Genomic DNA, 18,259 nt, shown 5'->3' on the forward strand with positions numbered 1-18,259 from the left:
TTCCATCTGTTGTTTCGGACTGAACGCAAGAGGGAGAAAAGCATATCATCTATATGCTAAATAAGGGGAATGCATATCCTGTGCTATAATCTGCTTGGTTTTAATATAACAAACTTTTTCTTTTCCAGGCTGAAATTTGTCTTTGGACCACCTGTTCTGCAGGCATTGGAACTCGTGGATCAACGCTCAGTAACACTTGTAGATGCTCCCAGTGGAAGATCACTCTACCAGGTTTGGCAATTGGCCAGCTTCATATTTTTATACTTTTCTTATGATGCAGCAGGAGGCCATTTGACCCATCAAGTCTATGCCAGTCAAACAGATGAACATAAGAGGTGGAGCAGATCACAAGAGTCCCTCAAGCCCCACCATTCAATGTGATTATAGCTGATTGCCCCAGGCCTCATCTCTCCTGTGCCAGTTCCCCATAACCCCTAAGTCCCTGATCTTTCAAAAATTTATCTACTTCCTCTTTATACACCCCCAGTGATCCAGCCTGCACAACTCTCTGGGGTAGAGAATTCCAGAGACTCACACCCCTCACACCCATGCAAGGAAAAGTTTCTATACACCTCTCTTTCAAATGACTGCCCCCTAATTTTGTAACTTTTATTCAAGGTTCTCCCACTAAGATGTGCATCTCGGCATTTACCCTGCCATGACCCCTATTATGACCCCTATTACACTAAAGAATATAGATCCGGCTTCTAATTGCCCAGTAGAAACCCAGAGGTGTTGAGGCGGTTTGATGTACATGTTATCCCAGCGAGCCGTGTACCACCTCTACCCCAGACATGGGACAGCCAAAGTCAATGTAACATCATCAGTGAACAGAGTGATGGCCAGATGATGAGCAGTTCATCTCTAACAGTTCATATTACCTGCAACAACCTTTAGGCCTCTCCTACCATCCCTCCCTACCAACTGGAAATATGTGGAAAAGTATATTACAGAAGGATCTGTCCTAGTGCAGGATTCACAAAAGGATAAAATGCAGGTACAGCAAGTAATTAAAAAAGCTAACAGAATGTTTCTTTCTAGGGGAATTGATTACACCAAGAAGGGAGGTTATGCTTCAGTTATAGACGGTGTTGGTAAGATCACATCTTGGAAGGATGTAAATATATTGGGACCATTTCAGAGAAGGTTTACTGGACTAATATTGGAATGGGCAGGTGTCTTACAAGGAAAAGTTGGACAGGCTCGGCTTGTATTGCTGCAGTTGAGGAGGAGAGGTATAAACATAAAAAAAGGTGTAAGCCATTTTGTCCTTTTACCTTTCAACACAATCATGGCTGATCATCTGCTTCATTGCCCTGTTCCTGTCTCCTACCCATATCCGTTGATGCCTTATTGTTATGAAATACATCTACCTCCTTTGTGAATACATTTAATGACTTGGCCTCCACTGCCTTTCTGTGGTTGAGAATTCCACAGATTCACTGCCTTCTGAAGAGAGTTCCCCGATCATGGTTCTAAATGGCATACCACATATCCTGAGACATTTCCCCACTACTGATGTTAAGCTTACTGGTCTGTAAGTTGCCGCTTTACTCTCCCTTTTTTGTTAAATAGTGCAGTTACATTTGCCACTCTCCAGTCTGGAGAAACTGCTCCAGAGTCTAAACAACTCTGGAAGGCGATCACCAAAACATCCATTATCTCCAGGGCCACATCCTTTGGTATTCTGCAGTGTGGGTTATCAGGTCCTGGGGATTTTTCAGCCTTTGGTCCCGTAACTTCTCTAATGCTATTTCTTTACTAATAGTGGTTTCCTTCAGTGCTTCCCACTCTCTACACCCTTGATTCCCTGATGTATCCGGGAGGTTGTTTATATCCTCCTTTGTCAAGACAGATCTTTAGTATTAATTGTTCTGCCATTTCTTTGTTCCCAAATAATTTTGTCCTGTTTCCAACTGTGGAGGGCTAGGTTTGTTTTCACTAATTTTTCTTCTCTTTGCATATTTACAGAAGCTTTTACAATCAATTTTTATGTTCACTACAAGCTGATTGACATACTTCGTCTTCCCCCTATTGATCAATAGTTTTGTTTTCCTTTGCTCTTAAGACTCGGGCCTGCAGCTTTTCCTGGCAATTTTATACGTGTCCTCCTCGGAGACTGTCCCTAATTAGGGAACACTAACCCTGATTTCCTTCATAAGCCACAATTGAGCCATATTTCTTGACTAATTTTGTGTGCATGATAGAAATGAGTAATTGTTGTAATTCATTATACATCCTTTAAATATTATCCATTGCCTGTCTACTGTCAATCGTTTAGTAAAGATTCTCCAATCTATTGTCCTTTGTGGTTTCCTTTGTTCAAACTCAGGACTTCTGTTTCTGATTCCACTCCCTCCTTCTGCATCTGACTGAAGAATTTTCTCATCTTATGTCGCTCTTCCTGAAGGGACCACACATAACATGATTGTTAATTATTATTTTCATGTGACATGGTACCCAATCTAGGTGAGCCTGTTCTTCAGTTGCTTGCTCAACATATTAGCTTTAAAAACCATCACATACACCCTCCGTGACAACTTCCACCCTGCCCCACTGCATTATAGCTAATGAGGTCTGAACAATCTATGTGTGGATTAAATTCGACTGAGAGTAACCAGGGCCGCGGTGCTGGGGATGTTGGCTTGGGGGAGGACACCGAGGTTGTCTGCAGTTCCACCCTCTCATTTGACCCTAGGTTCCCTCATGTATCTGGGAGGTTACTTGTGCCCTCTGTGTGAAGGTAGACCCAAAGTATGTATTTAGTTGTTTTGCTGTTCTGTTCCCAGTTGTGATTCCTCTGTTTTTTACTGTAGGGTGCCAATATTTGAAGTCACTAACCTTTTTTCTCTTTGAGTGTTTATTGAAGCTTTTACCGTCAGTTCTTGTGTTCCCTCCATGTGGTTGGGAGGATTGAGGGACAGGATTTCTGCTCAGTTGGAAAAACAGGGACTGATTAGGACGAGTCAGCATGGTTTTGTGCAGAGGAGATCATGTCTCTCAAATCTAGTTGAGTTTTTTGAGCAGGTAACCAAGAAAATTGATGAAGGCAGTGCAGTAGACATAGTAAGACATTTGACAAGAATAGTAGGCTGTTCCAGAAGTTTAAAATACAAAGAATCTGACGTGTGTTGGCAAACTGGATCCAAAATTGGATTGGATAGGAGGCAGAGTGTAGTGGTGGATGGGTGTTTGTCTGACTGGAAGACTGTAATGTGATGTACCACAGAGATCGGTGTTGGGATCTTGTTTGGTGTTTGTGATATATATAAATGACTTGGATGAGAATGTAAGTGGTCTGATTAGCAAGTTTGGGGAAGCAGTGGCAGATGAAATTTAATTACGACAGTCAGATTCTGGTAAGATACAGAGTAAATGTCAGAGACCTCAGGAGCATTGATGTATAGAGGGACCTTGGGGTGCAAGTCCATAGCTCCCTGAAAATGGCGATACAGATGGATAGGATAGTGAAGGCAGATTTGGTATGCTTGACTTCGTAGGCCGAGGCATTGAGTACAAGATTCCTGGAGCCACACAGCACAGAAACAGGCCCTTCCGTCCAACTTATCTATGCTGACCAAGGTGCCTAGCTAAGCTAATCCCATTTGCCAGCATTTAGCCCATATGCCTCTAAACCTTCCCTATCCATGTAACACTCCAAATGTCTTTGAAATGTAATTGTACCCACTTCTACCACTTCCTCTGGCAGCTCGTTCCACATACCACCCTTTGTGTGGAAAAACCTGCCCATCAGATCCTATTTAAATCTTTCCCCTCTCACCTAAAACTTTTGCCCTTTAGTTTTGGACTCCCCTACCCTGAGAAAGGACTGTGACTACCTACACTATTTATACCCCTCATAATTAGAGTTAGGATATCCTATTGCTGCTGTACAAAACATTGGTTAAACTGCCCTTGGAGTATTGTGTGCAGTTCTGGTCACCACACTACAGGAAGGTTGTGGTAGCAACAGAGAGAGTGCAGAAGAGATTTACCAGATGTTGCCTGGGATGGAGGGCTGTAGTTATGAGGAGAGATTGGATCAACTGTTTTTTTTCCCTCTGGAACCTAAGAGGCTGAGGGGTGACCTTGTAGAGGTTTGTAAAATTCTGAGTCAAGTGGAGTTTATTGTCATGTGGAGTTTATTGTCATGTGTCCAAGTGCGGTGAGGTACAGTACAATGAAGAACTTGCAGCTGCATCACAGGCACATAGGTACGGGCAACACAATATAAATTATACATAAATTATACCATACAGTTTAAAAAAAACTGTGCAAAAACAGGACCTTACTGCAAAAAGACACAATCGAAGAAGGGTATAAATAGGATAATCAGAGTCTATTTTCCAGGGAAGTCTAGAACTAGAGGGCACAAGTTTAAGGTGAGAGGGGAGAAATTTAAAGGTGACCTGAGGGGTAAGTTTTTCAGATAAAGGGTGGTGAATATCTGCCAGAGGAAGTGGTGATACATTTATAAGGCATTTGGACAGGGATAGGAAAGGTGTAGAGGAACATGGTCCTAATGCAGACAAATGGGATTGGCACAGATGGGCATCATTGTCGGCATGGACGAGGTGAGCCGAGAGGGCATGCTTCTGTGCTTAGGATTCTGTGTTTCTACAAAGTTTATTTTCATACTTCATATTTGCATTGAACAGCTCTCCATTGGTTGTGTTGGGCATGGTTATTGCCAGACTTCCAAAGCAGTCATTCTGTTCCAAACTGTAGAAAGGCAGTATCCTCACTGGAAAAGCAGCCTTTCTGATGGTATTGAGAACCTTGTGTCCATATGTCAGGAGCACACAGAAACCCTGCATGAGCAGCAGAAGTAGAGCATCACCTTGCACACTAACCCTCCTCCTGCCCCATCTATACAAAAGTATGCAGTGCCCACATTAGCCATTTCAGAACCCAGAAACCCAAGTGTAAGCAAGTCATCGTTGATCTCAAGTCACCCACAATTACAGTTGTACCCTTTTTGCATGAGTCTCTAACTTCTGAAGAGAAACAAAGGACTGCAGATGCTGGAATCTAGATGAAAGACACAATGATGCTGGAGGAACTCAGCGGGCCAGGCAGCATCTGTGGAGAAAAGCAGGCGGTCAGTGGTTCAGGTCAGGACCCTTCTTCAGGACAGAAGGTGGGAAAAGGTGAAGCCCAGTATATAGGAGGGAAAAGCAGAGCAGTGATAGGTGGACAAAAGGGGAGGGGTGGGTGGGCAAAAGGTCGTGATAGGTAGATGCAAGAGATAGTGATGGGGAGGAGGGGAGAGCAGATCCACTGGGAGATGGGTAAAAGGTAAGAAGAGAGAGACAAAAAGGCTAGGAAAGGGAAGAAGAGAAGAAGCGTGTTGGTGGGGGGGGAGGTGTGGGCGGTGGGGAAATTACCTAAAGTGGGAGAATTCAATATTCATGCTGTTAGGCTGCAAGGTTCCAAGACAGAAAATGAGGTGCTGTTTCTCTAGTTTGCACTTAGAATTCTCCTTGTAGTGGAGGAGGCCGAGGACTGTCATATCAGTGATAGTGTGGGAGGGGGAGTTGAAGTGACTGCAACGGGAAGATGCAGGTTGTGGTTACGGACATGGTTACACTCTTACTTCCTGTTTAATTCCATCCCCATATCACCACCACTAATTGGCAGCCTATGTACAACCCTCACCGACATTTCCTGTCCCTTGTGTTTCTTAGCTGTACCTGTGCAAGTTCTGCAGACAGAACCAATTCCCTTCCCCACCATCACATTGATCTCCTCCTTTACCAACAACACTCCACCTCCTTATTTGCCTGCCTTCCTAAATATTGAATATTCCTGGATGTTCATTTCCCATCCTTGTCACCTTGCAGCCATATCATAACCCTTTATATCTATCTGCACTGTTAATTCACCTGCCTTACTGCAAATGCTCCATGTATTAAGGCACAATGCCTTTAGACTTTTTTTTTATTATTAGTCCTCTTTTTGTTGAGCTATGACCTCTTGTTAATTCCATCTTCCACTTCCATTTCTGTCTTTCTTTGTTTCCGCTTGCTCTGTCTCTGCTTGCTCCTCTCCCCCTACGTTCTAGCTTTAACCCTTCCTGACTGCACTACAAACACCACCCCATACCAACCTCTTCTCCCACCGAGATGATTGCTCCTGATGCTGCCCAGGTATAATCTGTCCAGTTTGTGCAGGTCCCAATGTCCCAGGAATCTGAGTCGCTCGTCACTACACCATCTCTCAAGCCAAGTTTTCATCTTCCTACTTCTATTTTTGTTAGCATGTGGTAATCCTGAAATTTTGACCTTTGAAGTTCTACTTTTCAATTTATTTCCTGAACATTTCCATTCAGCTTGCAGAACCTCATCCCTTTCAATTAAACCTACATCATCGGTGCCAATGTGCATTTCAACCACACTCCTCCCCTCCTTCCCCCAACCTCATCAAAATGCCTTGCTGTTGTTCTGAGACAGCCTTGCCCCTGGTACTGGTGAGGGGGGGCAGCAGGCGGAAGCGTCCGTTGTGAAATACAAGAAAATAGGAACAGACCACCAGGTCCCTCAAGCCTGCCCTGCCATTCAGTATAATCATGGCTCATCTTCTCCTCAGCCATTTCTCCACAGCCCTCAATCCCCTCCCCCCATCCATCAAAAAGATATCTCCCTCCACTTTAAATACTTCTAATGATCCAGCCTTCACAACTCTGAGGTAGAGAAATCCAGAGATTCATTCCCCTCTGTAAGGTTTTAAACGGTCAGCCTCTTGGAACTATAGCCCCTCGGTTGAAACACTGTCGCTTGTGCAAACATCTCACCGTCATCCCTAATGTGCCCTTACAATCTTGCATGTTTCTATAAGATGACCCCTTATTCTGCTAAACTCCAAAGAATACACCCAACCTGTCTAGCCTCTCTTGATAGGACAATCCTTTCATGCCAGGAATTAACCAAGTGAATATCATTTGGACTTCCCCAGTACTGCTCTATTCTTTCTTGGGTAAGGAGACCTAAACTATGCGTAGTATTCCAGGCCTCGCCAACACCCTGTACAACTGTATCTAAACTTACCTATTTGTAAACTCCAGCCCTTTCACAGTAAAGGCCAATATAGAATCATAGAACAGTACAACACAATACTGGCCCTTCGGCCCACAATGTTGTGCCGACCTTTAAACCTTGCCTAAGACTATCTAACCCCTTCCTCCCACATATCCCTCTATTTTAAATTCCTCCATATGCTTATCTAGTAATCTCTTGAATTTGACCAACATATCAGCCTCCACCACCACCCCAGGCAGCGCATTCTATGCACCAACCACTCTCTGGGTGAAAAACCTCCCTCTGATATCTCCCTTGAACTTCCCACCCGTTACCTTAAAGCCATGCCCTCTTGTATTGAGCATTGGTGCCCTGGGAAAGAGGCGCTGGCTGTCCACTCTATCTATTTCTCTTAATATTTTGTACACCTCTATCATGTCCCCCCATCATCCTCCTCCTCTCCAATGAGTAAAGCCCCAGCTCCCTTAGTCTCTCCTCATAATCCATACTCATTAAACCAGGCAGCATCCTGGTAAATCTCCTCTGCACCTTTTCCAACGCTTCCACATCCTTCCTATAATGAGGCGACCAGAACTGGACACACTACTCCAAGTGTGGTCTAACCAGAGTTTTGTAAAGCTGCATCATGACCTCGCGGCTCTTAAACTCTATCCCACGACTTATGCTAACATCCCATGAGCTATCTTAACTACCCTATCCGCCTGTGTGGCAACTGTCAGGGATCTGTGGATATGAACCCCCAGATCCCTCTGCTCCTCCACACTCCGCAGAATCCTGCCATTAACTTTGTACTCCGCCTTGGAATTTGTCCTTCCAAAGTGTACCACCTCACACTTCTCCGGATTGAACTCCATCTGCTACTTCTCAGCCCAGCCCTGCATCCTATCAATGTCCCTCTGCAATCTTCGACAGTCCTCCACACTATCCACACCACTAACCTTTGTGTCATCTGCAAACTTGCCAACCCACCCTTCTACCCCCTCATCCAAGTCATTAATAAAAATCATGAAAAGTAGAGGTCCCAGAACCGATCCTTGTGGGACACCACTAGTCACAGCCCTCCAATCTGAATGCACTCCCTCCACCACAACCCTCTGCTTCCTACAGGCAAGCCAATTCTGAATCCACACGGCTAAGCCTCCCTGGATCCCATGCCCTCTGACCTTCTGAAGAAGCCTACCATGTGGAACCTTGTCAAATGCCTTACTAAAATCCATGTAGACCACATCTACTGCACTACCCTCATCAATCTGCCTGGTCACCTCCTCAAAGAACCCTATCAGGCTTGTGAGACATGATCTGCCCTTCACAAAGCCATGCTGGCTGTCCCTGATCAGACCATGATTCTCTAAATGCCCATAGATCCTATCTATAAGAATCCTTTCCAACAGCTTGCCCACCACTGACATGAGGCTCACTGGTCTATAATTCCCTGGACTATCCCTACTACCATTCCCGTGGAAAGATCCTAGCCAACGGTTCAGCAATCTCCTCCCTAACCTCGCGGAGCATCAGGCCCCGGGGACTTATCTGTCCTAATATCTTCTAACAGCTCCAACACATCCTCCCTCTCGATATCTACATGCTCCAGAACATTAACCTTACCAACACTGTCCTCAGCGCCATCAAGACCCCTCTCCTTGGTGAATACTGAAGAGAAGTATTCATTGAGGACCTCACCCACATTCACAGCTTCCAGGCACATCTTCCCACCTTTGTCTCTAATCAGTCCTACCTTTACTCTCATCATCCTTCTGTTCTTCACATAAGTGAAAAAAGCCTTGGGATTTTCCTTAACCCTACTCGCCAAAGCCTTTTCATGTCCCTTTCTTGCTCTCCTCAGCCCCTTCTTAAGTTCCTTCCTTGCTAACCAATATTCCTCAAGAGACCTATCTGATCCTTGCTTCCTAAACATTATGTACGCTGCCTTCTTCCTCCTAACTAGTTGTTCCACCTGTCTTGTCACCCATGGTTCCTTCACCCTGCCATTCTTCCTCTGCCTCACCGGGACAAACCCTAACATTCTGCAAGAGATCCCTGAACAACAACCACATCTCCATAGTACATTTCCCTTCAAAAATGTCATCCCAATTTACACTCGCAAGTTCTAGCCTTATAGCCTCATAATTTGCCCTTCCCCAGTTAAATATCTTCCTGTCCTCTTTGCTCCTATCCTTGTCCATGACAATGCTAAAGGTTAGGGAGCATTGGTCACTGTCCCCCAAATACTCACCCACTGAGAGATCTGTCACCTGACCTGGTTCATTACCTAATACTAGATCTAATATGGCATTCCTTCTAGTCGGCCTGTCAACATACTGTGACAGGAATCCGTCCTGGACACACTTAACAAACTCTGCCCCATCTAAACCTTTGGTACTAAGCAGGTGCCAATCAATATTTGGGAAGTTGAAGTCTCCCATGATAACAACCCTGTTATTGCACCTTTACAAAATCTGTCTCCCAATCTGCTTCTCAGTATCCTTGCTGCTACTGGGGGGCCTATAGAATACTCCCAGTAGAGTAACTGCTCCTTTCTTGTTCCTAACTTCTATACTGACTCTAGAGAGGATCCTTCTACATTATCCACCCTTCCTGCAGCTGTAATAGTATCCCTGACCAGTAACGCCCACCCCCCATCCCTTTTAAAACACTGAAATCCAGGAATATTCAGTATCCATTCCTACCCTAGTGACAGCCAAGTCTCCGCAAGAGCCACAATATCATATTTCCACATATTTATCCAAGCTCTCAGTTCATCACCCTTATTCCTGATACTTCTTGCATTTAAGTAAATGCACTTTAGCCCATCCACCTTTCTACTTTTATACCCTATACTCTGCTTCTCCTTCCTCAAGGCCTCTCTATATGTTAGATCTGACTTTACTCCATGCACTTCTTCCACTGACCTACCCCTCCAGTTCCCATCCCCCTCGCAAACTAGTTTAAACCCTCCCAAACCATGCTAGCAAACCTGCCTGCAAGGATATTGGTCCCCCTCGAGTTTAGGTGTAACCCATCCATTCTGTATAGGTCCCACCTTCCCCAGAAGAGATCCCAATGATCCAAAAATCTAAAACCTTGCCCCCTGCACCAACTCCTCAGCCACACATTCATCTGCCATCTCCTCCTATTCTTACCTTCTCTATCACGTGGCACTGGCAGCAATCCTGAGATTGCTACGCTTGAGGTCCTGTTCTTCAGCCTTCTGCCTAGCTCCCTAAACTCGCTCTGCAGGACCACATCCCTCTTTCTACCTACGTCGTTGGTACCAACATGTACCACGACTTCTGGCTGCTTTCCCTCCCGCTCAAGAACGCTGTGTACCCAATCAGAGTCATCCCAGACCCTGGCACCTGGGAGGCAACATACCATCTGGGATTCTTGCTCACGTCCAAAGAACCTCCTGTCTGTTCCCCTGACTATCAAGTCCCCTATCACTATTGCCCTCCTCTTCTCCTCCCTTCCCTTCTGAGCAGCAGGACCAGTCCCAGTGCCAGAGACCTGGTTTCTGCTGCTTGATCCCTGTAGGTCATCCCCCTCACAGCATCCAAAGTGGAATACCTGTTTTTGAGGGGAACTCCAGGGTCCTCTGCACTGTCTGCCTGTTCCCCTTCTCTTTCTCTCCCCTGACAGTCACCCATCTCTCTGTCTCCTGTACCCTAGAAGTACCTGCTCTAAGTGGGGCGACTGCCTCCTGATGCACAGCATCTACATATCTCCCTCCCTCCCTGATGCTTCACAGTGTTTGAAGCTGCGACTCCAGCTCATCAATTCTGAGCCAAAGTTCCTCCAGCCTCATGCACTTACTGCAGATGTGGTCACCATGCACCACAGCAGGGTCCACTAGCTCCCACATCATGCAGCTGCAGCATATCACCATGCCCTCCATCTGAACTATTTTTTCTCCCCTACATAGCTGTAGTCTACTTAAAAATTTATAATTATAACAGTAAACCTTACCTTTACTTACCAGCTACTCACCAGCGTTGTTGCAGATGGCCTCCGCCTCTTGATACCAAAGAGAATGATAGATAAGTGGATCCCACCCAAGCCCGTTGAGCCAAAGCCCAATCACTCTGCTACCTCTCACTCCGCTGGCTGCTCCGACGCTGCCCACTGGATATGGCGGTCTTCTTTTTAAACGGCTTGCGCACTACCTGCTGACATCACACGCCTGTGTAGTCTTGCCCCACTATTCCCGATTAGAGGGAAAAAAACACTTCGCTGCTCCAAAGTTCGCCGAAACGAACCATGTGCCACCTTAACTACTTGCTGCACCTGCCTTCTAACTTTTTGTGATTCATGCACTAGAACACCTAGATCTCTCTGAAGTTCCCACATTTACAGACTCTCCATTTAGGTGATCTCCTTTTGCAACTGCAGAAAAGCCTGTTGCCATATGATTGAATCCCCTGTCACCGTAGACCCCATCCCTTGTGTGCCATGAACATGACTACTGCTGCTCTCCTATTAAGAGCATCTCCCTTCAGTATCCAAAGCAGTATACTTGCTGGAGAGGGGGACGGCCACTGGGGATCCCTGCATGACCTGCAGTCTTTTACTCTGCCTGCCAGTGCAGTCTTTACCTGTGGTGTGCACACCTCACTAAATGTGCACTCTCAGCATTGCAGATGGCCCACAGTAAACCTGCCCACAGCTCCCATTCCATAACCAGGTTAACCAGTAGATGCAGCTGAAAACACTTCCTGCATACGTGGTCACCAGAGACAGTGGAAGTGTCATAGAAACAGAAAATGCTGGAAACCCTCAGCAGGTCAGCTTCCCTCCCCACAGATGCTGCCTGACCTGCTGAGTATTTCTCACATTTTCTATTATTTTTATTCCAGATTTCCAGTATGTCCAGTTCTTTTGATTTTCATTTACAGTGGGAGTGCAGTGTCCCTGATTTCCCACATAGCACAGGAGCAGCATGCCAGACTCTCCTGCTATAGATTACCTAAATTCCTTTAACTTTATCTAAAAAAAACTTTAACGTACATAAATTCCAGTCTGTTATTTACACCATGGGCTTATTTCACTCTCAACACCCCTCCCCACAGTTTCAGAGCATTGTCCTAACTGACCCTGCTTACCAGGGTCTGCCCCCTGCCGTGCATAACTTTCTGAATTGGGATTCTCTGCCACATGTCTTGGTGAGCTGGGTAAGCTCAACTACATCCCAGATGTTGTTGTTGCATCCTGTGCTCTTGTCCCCAGGTGGTTCTCCACTCATTACTGTCCCCAACTGTGGTGATTATGACTAAAACACAAGGTCCTCAGGATCCTAACTTGGTGGATGCAGAGAAAATGTTTCTTCTTGTGGGAGAACTTGAAGTAGGGGTAACTGATTAAAATTAGGGGGCTGCCTATTCAAGACACAGCTGGGGGAGAGTTTTCTTAGAGAGTCTGGATTGTTCTTCCTGAGCGTGGTGGGAAGCAGAGCCTTTGAATATTTATAAGGCAGAGATCGAGAGATTCTCTAATCAAGGGAGTGAAAGGTTACTGTGCATAAACAGGAGTATGGAATTAAGGTTTCAGTCTGATCAACCATCATCTTATTAAATGGCAGGGCAGGTCAGAGGGGCCGAGTGGTCTACTCCTAATTTGTAATTCCTTAATTAAGAAGACCATTATAGCGAGGTACAGCACAGAAACAGACCCTTCAACCGAGTCCATGTGACATCAACTACCATTTACATTAATCTTAATTAATCCCATTTTTGTTATTCTCCCCGCATTCCCATCAACTCCCCCCAGACCTTATCCCTCATCTACACACTAGGGACAATTTACAGGGGCCATTTAACTACCAACCTGCATGTCTTTGTGATGTGGGAGGAAACCAGAGCACCCAGGGGAAACCCACGTAGTCATAGTGAGAACGTACGAACACCACACAGATATCATCCGAGATCAGGATTGAACTGGGGTCTGTAGTGCAGTGGCAGTGGCACTACCTACTGTGTCACCCAAAACCTCTTGGTAAATGTTCCCAGGGAAGAGACCGCAAGGCTTAGATACAGAGTGAAACTCCCTCTCCATCATCCCATCAGCACTCCCAGAGTAAATATAGTACAGGTTAGATGAAGAGTAAAGCTCTTTCCTTGCAATGAAACTTGATCTGTGTCAGAGTAATGCCACAACTTGTAACAGGAGCACTGAAGCCAGCCTCCCCATGATAACTCAGGAAATAAATGGTTTATCTTTGTCAAAGGAAGGATTCACAGGGATGGAAACATAAATGTTGCAGTTGAATTTTATTGGAAATTCTGAGATTTTGCAAATGTAGTCCCTGAGCATTCATTTCTCCATTAATGCCCAAAAGTCTCCAGTTGTTTCTTCACAGACATTATAAAGCACTAATCTGTAAAAAGCTTAAGGTTGGTGCAGTGCACATTGAGTCATTTCCTTATTGTTTGGCTTCAATCGGCTGTCCACCCCATATCTCCCCCAACAGTGGCTGTGACTAACACACTGTCACTCCAAGTCCCTGGCCATTATCCTACATGCATGGCAGGAAGGGGCATGTCAGGGATGCATGTGCTATTACATAGCCAGTGTCAGGCACGTGTGCCAGTTGTACAACCGGTGGGTAGAAGGGTTGTGCCATTTCCACACTGGTGAAAGGGCATTGAACTGAGTGTGCAACCAATGGAAAGTTTGAATTGAACCCAACGTTAGAATATTAAATGTTCTGTCTTTGATAACGCAGATCTGAATCACCTAGATCAGAATCGTTCCCGGTCTCATCAAACATCTTTTGTTGTGCTGTATTCACCTTAATTGTGCTAATTTCTGTTGCAATCTAGGTTGTAGGAAGCTCTGGTCAGGTATATTATTGCCTCAGCTCCTGCCTCTACTGCTCGTGTGCAGCTTTCACATACTCAGTCTTACGAAGGAATGACCACATATTGGTAAGAATTTAAGATCAACCAGTTAGAGTGACACTTTTCCTTCCTGTTCCTTGTCCTCCAAGCTTTCCTGCTGCAGTGCAATTCCATTTGGAATACTATCTCCTAGGCATTGCCTGTGTACCAATGAATCACAGTGGGAAAATGAGATCTGGTACTCTGGTCTCCTGCTCATCAGAGGGAACTTGTAATCAAAGGCTTTCTCAGATTCAATCATTTCATTGAGAGGTTTCAGAAAAGGACAAATTGGAAAGTAGTGAGGCAAAAGTCAAAGAATTGGGTAAAATGAGCAGAGCCAGAGAGATCCAGCAGGAAACAGGCCCTTCAGCTCATCAAGTCCACACCAACCATCAACGATCCCATTTACACTAATCCTACATTGATCCCATTTTATTCTCCACACATTCTCATCAACTCCCCCTGGATTCTACCACTCCCCTACATACTGGGGCAATTTACAGTTGCCAGTTAACCTAGCAACCAAACCAGAGTGAGTCAGGAAGAGGCAGAGGGTGCTTAGAGCCAGGATGATTGCCTGAATGTGCTTCTGAAGGTCAGTCATGTGGAATGTTTTGTTTAACTATACATAAAGTAATTTATAGCTTTGGACTGTTATATTTAGATACATGTGCCAAAATTTATTTACAGCTTAATCTCTGTTTAGATTACTTCCAAACAATGCTTCTAATCGTTTCCGATTTTAATAGATGGAAGAATGACATGTTGTGTGTGATTAGCAGCATACTTAGTTTTGTAAGGTCTTACAACCTTGGAGTCCTGCAGACTCAAACCAGCTGAGTTTTTGTTTCACCTGTACCTGTCCATTGGTTACTGTCATGTAACTGCTGGGTACAATTTCTGCACTGTTCTCAAAGATCAGCTACAATTTTATGATTTTCTCTCAAAATAAGTAATTTTTCATCGCATAGCATTTAAAAACTTAGCTTCCGGGGAGGGATTGGTGGGTTGATGATGTTTCCTCAAGCAGGAGAGTCCAGAACCAAGAGCAGAGTCTCAGGAGCAGGAATGATGAGAAGTTCCTTCATGTAAATCTTATAGTTCTCTATCCTAAAGGGTCTTTGATGCCCAATCTTTGAGTATATTTCAGGCTGAGACTGATTTTTTTGGATACAAGGCACCAGTTGCAGCTGTCTCCAATTTCCCGTCCCCCCACCTTACTCCATCTGCTTTTCAATATATTTCTCTCTCTCTCTCGTGCTCTGTCTCTCCTCCCCCCACCCCAACCAACCCCCCCCCCCCCCCCATCTTTTATTCACCTGCCACTGTCTCCCAATTCTACCCCTACTCCCTTCCCTTATCTGGCACAACCTGCCTGTCATCTTTCACCCTCCTCGGACCCCTTTCTCACCACTCCCCCTCTCTTTATACTGGCCATCTCCCCTGTCCACTCTCAGTCCTGATGCAGGGTTTCAACCTGAAATATCAACAATTCCTTTCCTCCCAGAGATGCTGTTCAACCCACTGAGTTTCTCCAGCAGATTGTTTGTTGCTCCAGATTCCAGCATCTGCTATCTCTTGTGTCTTCTCTGCAGGTTATGAGGATCAGTTGTGAATGTGATTAGGTGCACAAACAACCATGATATTGAATGATACAACAGGCTTGAGGGAACTGGATGCATGCTCCAGATTTTTATGTTATAAAATGACAAATTTATATGCCTTTTGAAAAACAGATTTAGTCCAAAATAGTGTTTCAGTATCTGGATCTTTTACTTGGAAAGTACCAGAGGATGGGGTTGTTATTTCTTCTGCAAGGGTCATGCCGTATACTGACAGGAGGAGGAAATGATCTTTCACTGTTTCCCTTGTTGACTTTCCCTCTGCTCTTGACGTTGCTCTGCTTTTTGCAGTGTAAACATCTCCTTGCTGTGTATCTGTGCCAAGCCATGGGAATGCACCGCCAGCTGAGAGTCTCCAACCAACAGCTCACCAATCTATTACAAGCAAAGGATAAGGAGCTTGAAACCGCAGAGTAACAGAGAACAGGGCAAGATATACAAGCCTACAGTCTGACACTGAATCCAGGATATTCACTGAAACAAACGCTGGAAATCCTGGTAACCCTGTGTTTCTCTATCTAATCTAGGGTGACATTTCAGTACTACCGTAGGGGAACACAACACTATTATGGAAGAGATCTTTAAGGTGAAACCTTATTCCTGGGCCAATAAAGGATCCTGTGGCACTGTTCAGGAGCAAGCAGAGGAGTAATCCTAGTGATATTTGTTTAACGAGCACCAGAGACTTGTTGCCCGCCATTCCTTTGTTTAAAACAATTGAAATAATCTTGAGGATATGAGAAGGTGCTCCAAGGTTCCTTGCTGCACTGTTTTGTATGTGCATTAACAAGTTAACTCAGCATAGAAACGCATCTTATCATCACAATATTCAATGACTAATTTAGTTCACTCCTTAACTGTCCAGTCTCCTGAATGCCTTACCAAGGCAGACTGTGTGTAGCAGGATCTGATTAGACTGCACCCTGATTCTCAGCTATGGCATTAAAGAGCAGAATGAGGCCGCTCCATCCATTAAACCTTTCTGCTGTCAAACTTCTGTAAAGGAATGACCCTCAGCTTCAATTTACCCATGTGACTGAAGCCCCTCACCCTTGGACCATTCTAAACTATCGTTCTTGCACCCTCTCTGGAACCACCACATTCTTCCTGCAGGTCAGATTTGGCTGCAGTTTTATAGAGGTTCAACATTACTTCCTCACATGGTTCTTTGTACCCAGGATCTGCTTTGTCTGCCTGAACTACCAGCTTCATAAATGTGTGCACTAATTCATCCAGGGCAATCTGTTCCCACAGCCTTTAGAATTTACCTATTGTATTATGTTATCCTTCCTGCCAAAAGGTATCAACTTTCTTTCTTCTGCAATAAATTTCATTTGCCTTGTATCTGTGTATTTATCTTCTTCATCTGTCACTAACCTTCTCACTGCTTACCACACTTACACATATTGTCATATGAAAGTTCTGACATCGTGCCTTATGCAACCAAATCACTAATATCTATGAATAAGAGATTTGGTGCTAGTTCCTATCACTAGAAACTATGATTCTAGGCCTTCCTCCAGCTTGAAAACCAATTGTTGATCAACACGGAGACAGAACCCACTGAGTCCCTCCAGCAGTTTGTTTTTCTCTTCTCTAGTGAGGGTGCAGAGGAGATTTACCAGGTTGCTGCCTGGATTGGAGAGCATGTCTAAGGAGGATAGGTTGAGTGAGCTAGGGCTTTTCTCTTTGGAGAGAAGGAAGATGAGAGGTGATTTGATAGAGGTGTACAAGATGATAAGAGGCATAGATCGAGTGGACGGTCAGATTTTTTTCCCAGTGCAACAATGGCTAACACGGGGGGACATAATTTTAGGGTGATTGGAGGAAGATATAAGGGGGATGTCAGGGGTAAGATATTTTTACACAGAGTGGTGGGTGCGTGGAATGCACTGCCTGCAGAGGTTGTGGGGGCAGATACATTAGGGACATTTAAGAGACTCTTAGATAGACACATGAATGATAGAGAAATGGAGGGCTATGTGGGAGGGAAGGGTTAGATAGATCTTAGAGCAGGATAAAATGTTGGCACAACATCGTGGGCCAAAGGGCCTGTACAGTGCTGCAGTGTTCTATGTTCTATGAATACCCTTGACTTCCTATTCCTCAGCCCAGTTCCAATCAGCACTGTTACACTCCCTTTTACAGCAACAAACAATTAGACATCAACAATTGGACCTCATCGTTTTATCAAACACCTTTTGAAAGTCCACATACACCAAGTAAATTTCATTGCCTTCATCAACCCCATTTGCCTCATCAAACAATACCATTAAGATAGTTAAGCAGTGTTTACTCTTAACTGGTCTATCCTCTGCTTTCCTTTATTAGTCGATATGTTAACAAATGACTTGATCTTGTCTCTGATTATTTTTCCTGGTCAGTTGTTTGAATTGCTTGACTTAAATAAATATTGGAATTGGTTTATTATTGTCATGTGTACTGAGATACAGTGAAAAACTTGTCGCGTACCATTCACACAGATCAATGTCTTGATTAAGAAACATTTGAGTGAGTCATTTTGTTGGATTGCTTAAAACAAAAGTCTCTTTGAAGCAGCAGTGTGCAGACAGTAGAAAAGAGTTCACAGCTGTAGGTAGAAGAGTTTGAATCTTGGCTGTCCTTTGTCACCACTTCTGAAGACAGAAGACAGGACAAGTTAATGAGTGATTCTATTCCACCAATCAGCTTTTCTTCAACATGTGACTGTTAACCAAGTGTTAATTGT

At 44.6% G+C, this 18,259-nt stretch overlaps 1 protein-coding gene across 3 annotated transcripts in view; it reads left to right on the top strand.

Moving 5' to 3' along the window:
* zswim7 (zinc finger, SWIM-type containing 7) overlaps positions 1–17,961 on the top strand; it is a 32,243-nt gene extending 14,282 nt beyond the window's left edge. For all 3 annotated transcript variants that reach the window (XM_052035742.1, XM_052035743.1, XM_052035744.1), the window contains 3 exons: positions 129–231; positions 13,850–13,954; positions 15,823–17,961. In XM_052035742.1, the coding sequence (XP_051891702.1) occupies positions 129–231; positions 13,850–13,954; positions 15,823–15,948 (334 nt within the window). In that variant the 3' untranslated portion in view covers positions 15,949–17,961. The remainder of the gene's footprint in view (positions 1–128; positions 232–13,849; positions 13,955–15,822) is intronic.
* Positions 17,962–18,259: the final 298 nt, after the last annotated feature.

This window comes from Pristis pectinata, chromosome 21 (assembly GCF_009764475.1).
Source record: "Pristis pectinata isolate sPriPec2 chromosome 21, sPriPec2.1.pri, whole genome shotgun sequence".
In the NCBI taxonomy this organism is placed as follows: Eukaryota; Metazoa; Chordata; class Chondrichthyes; order Rhinopristiformes; family Pristidae; genus Pristis; species Pristis pectinata.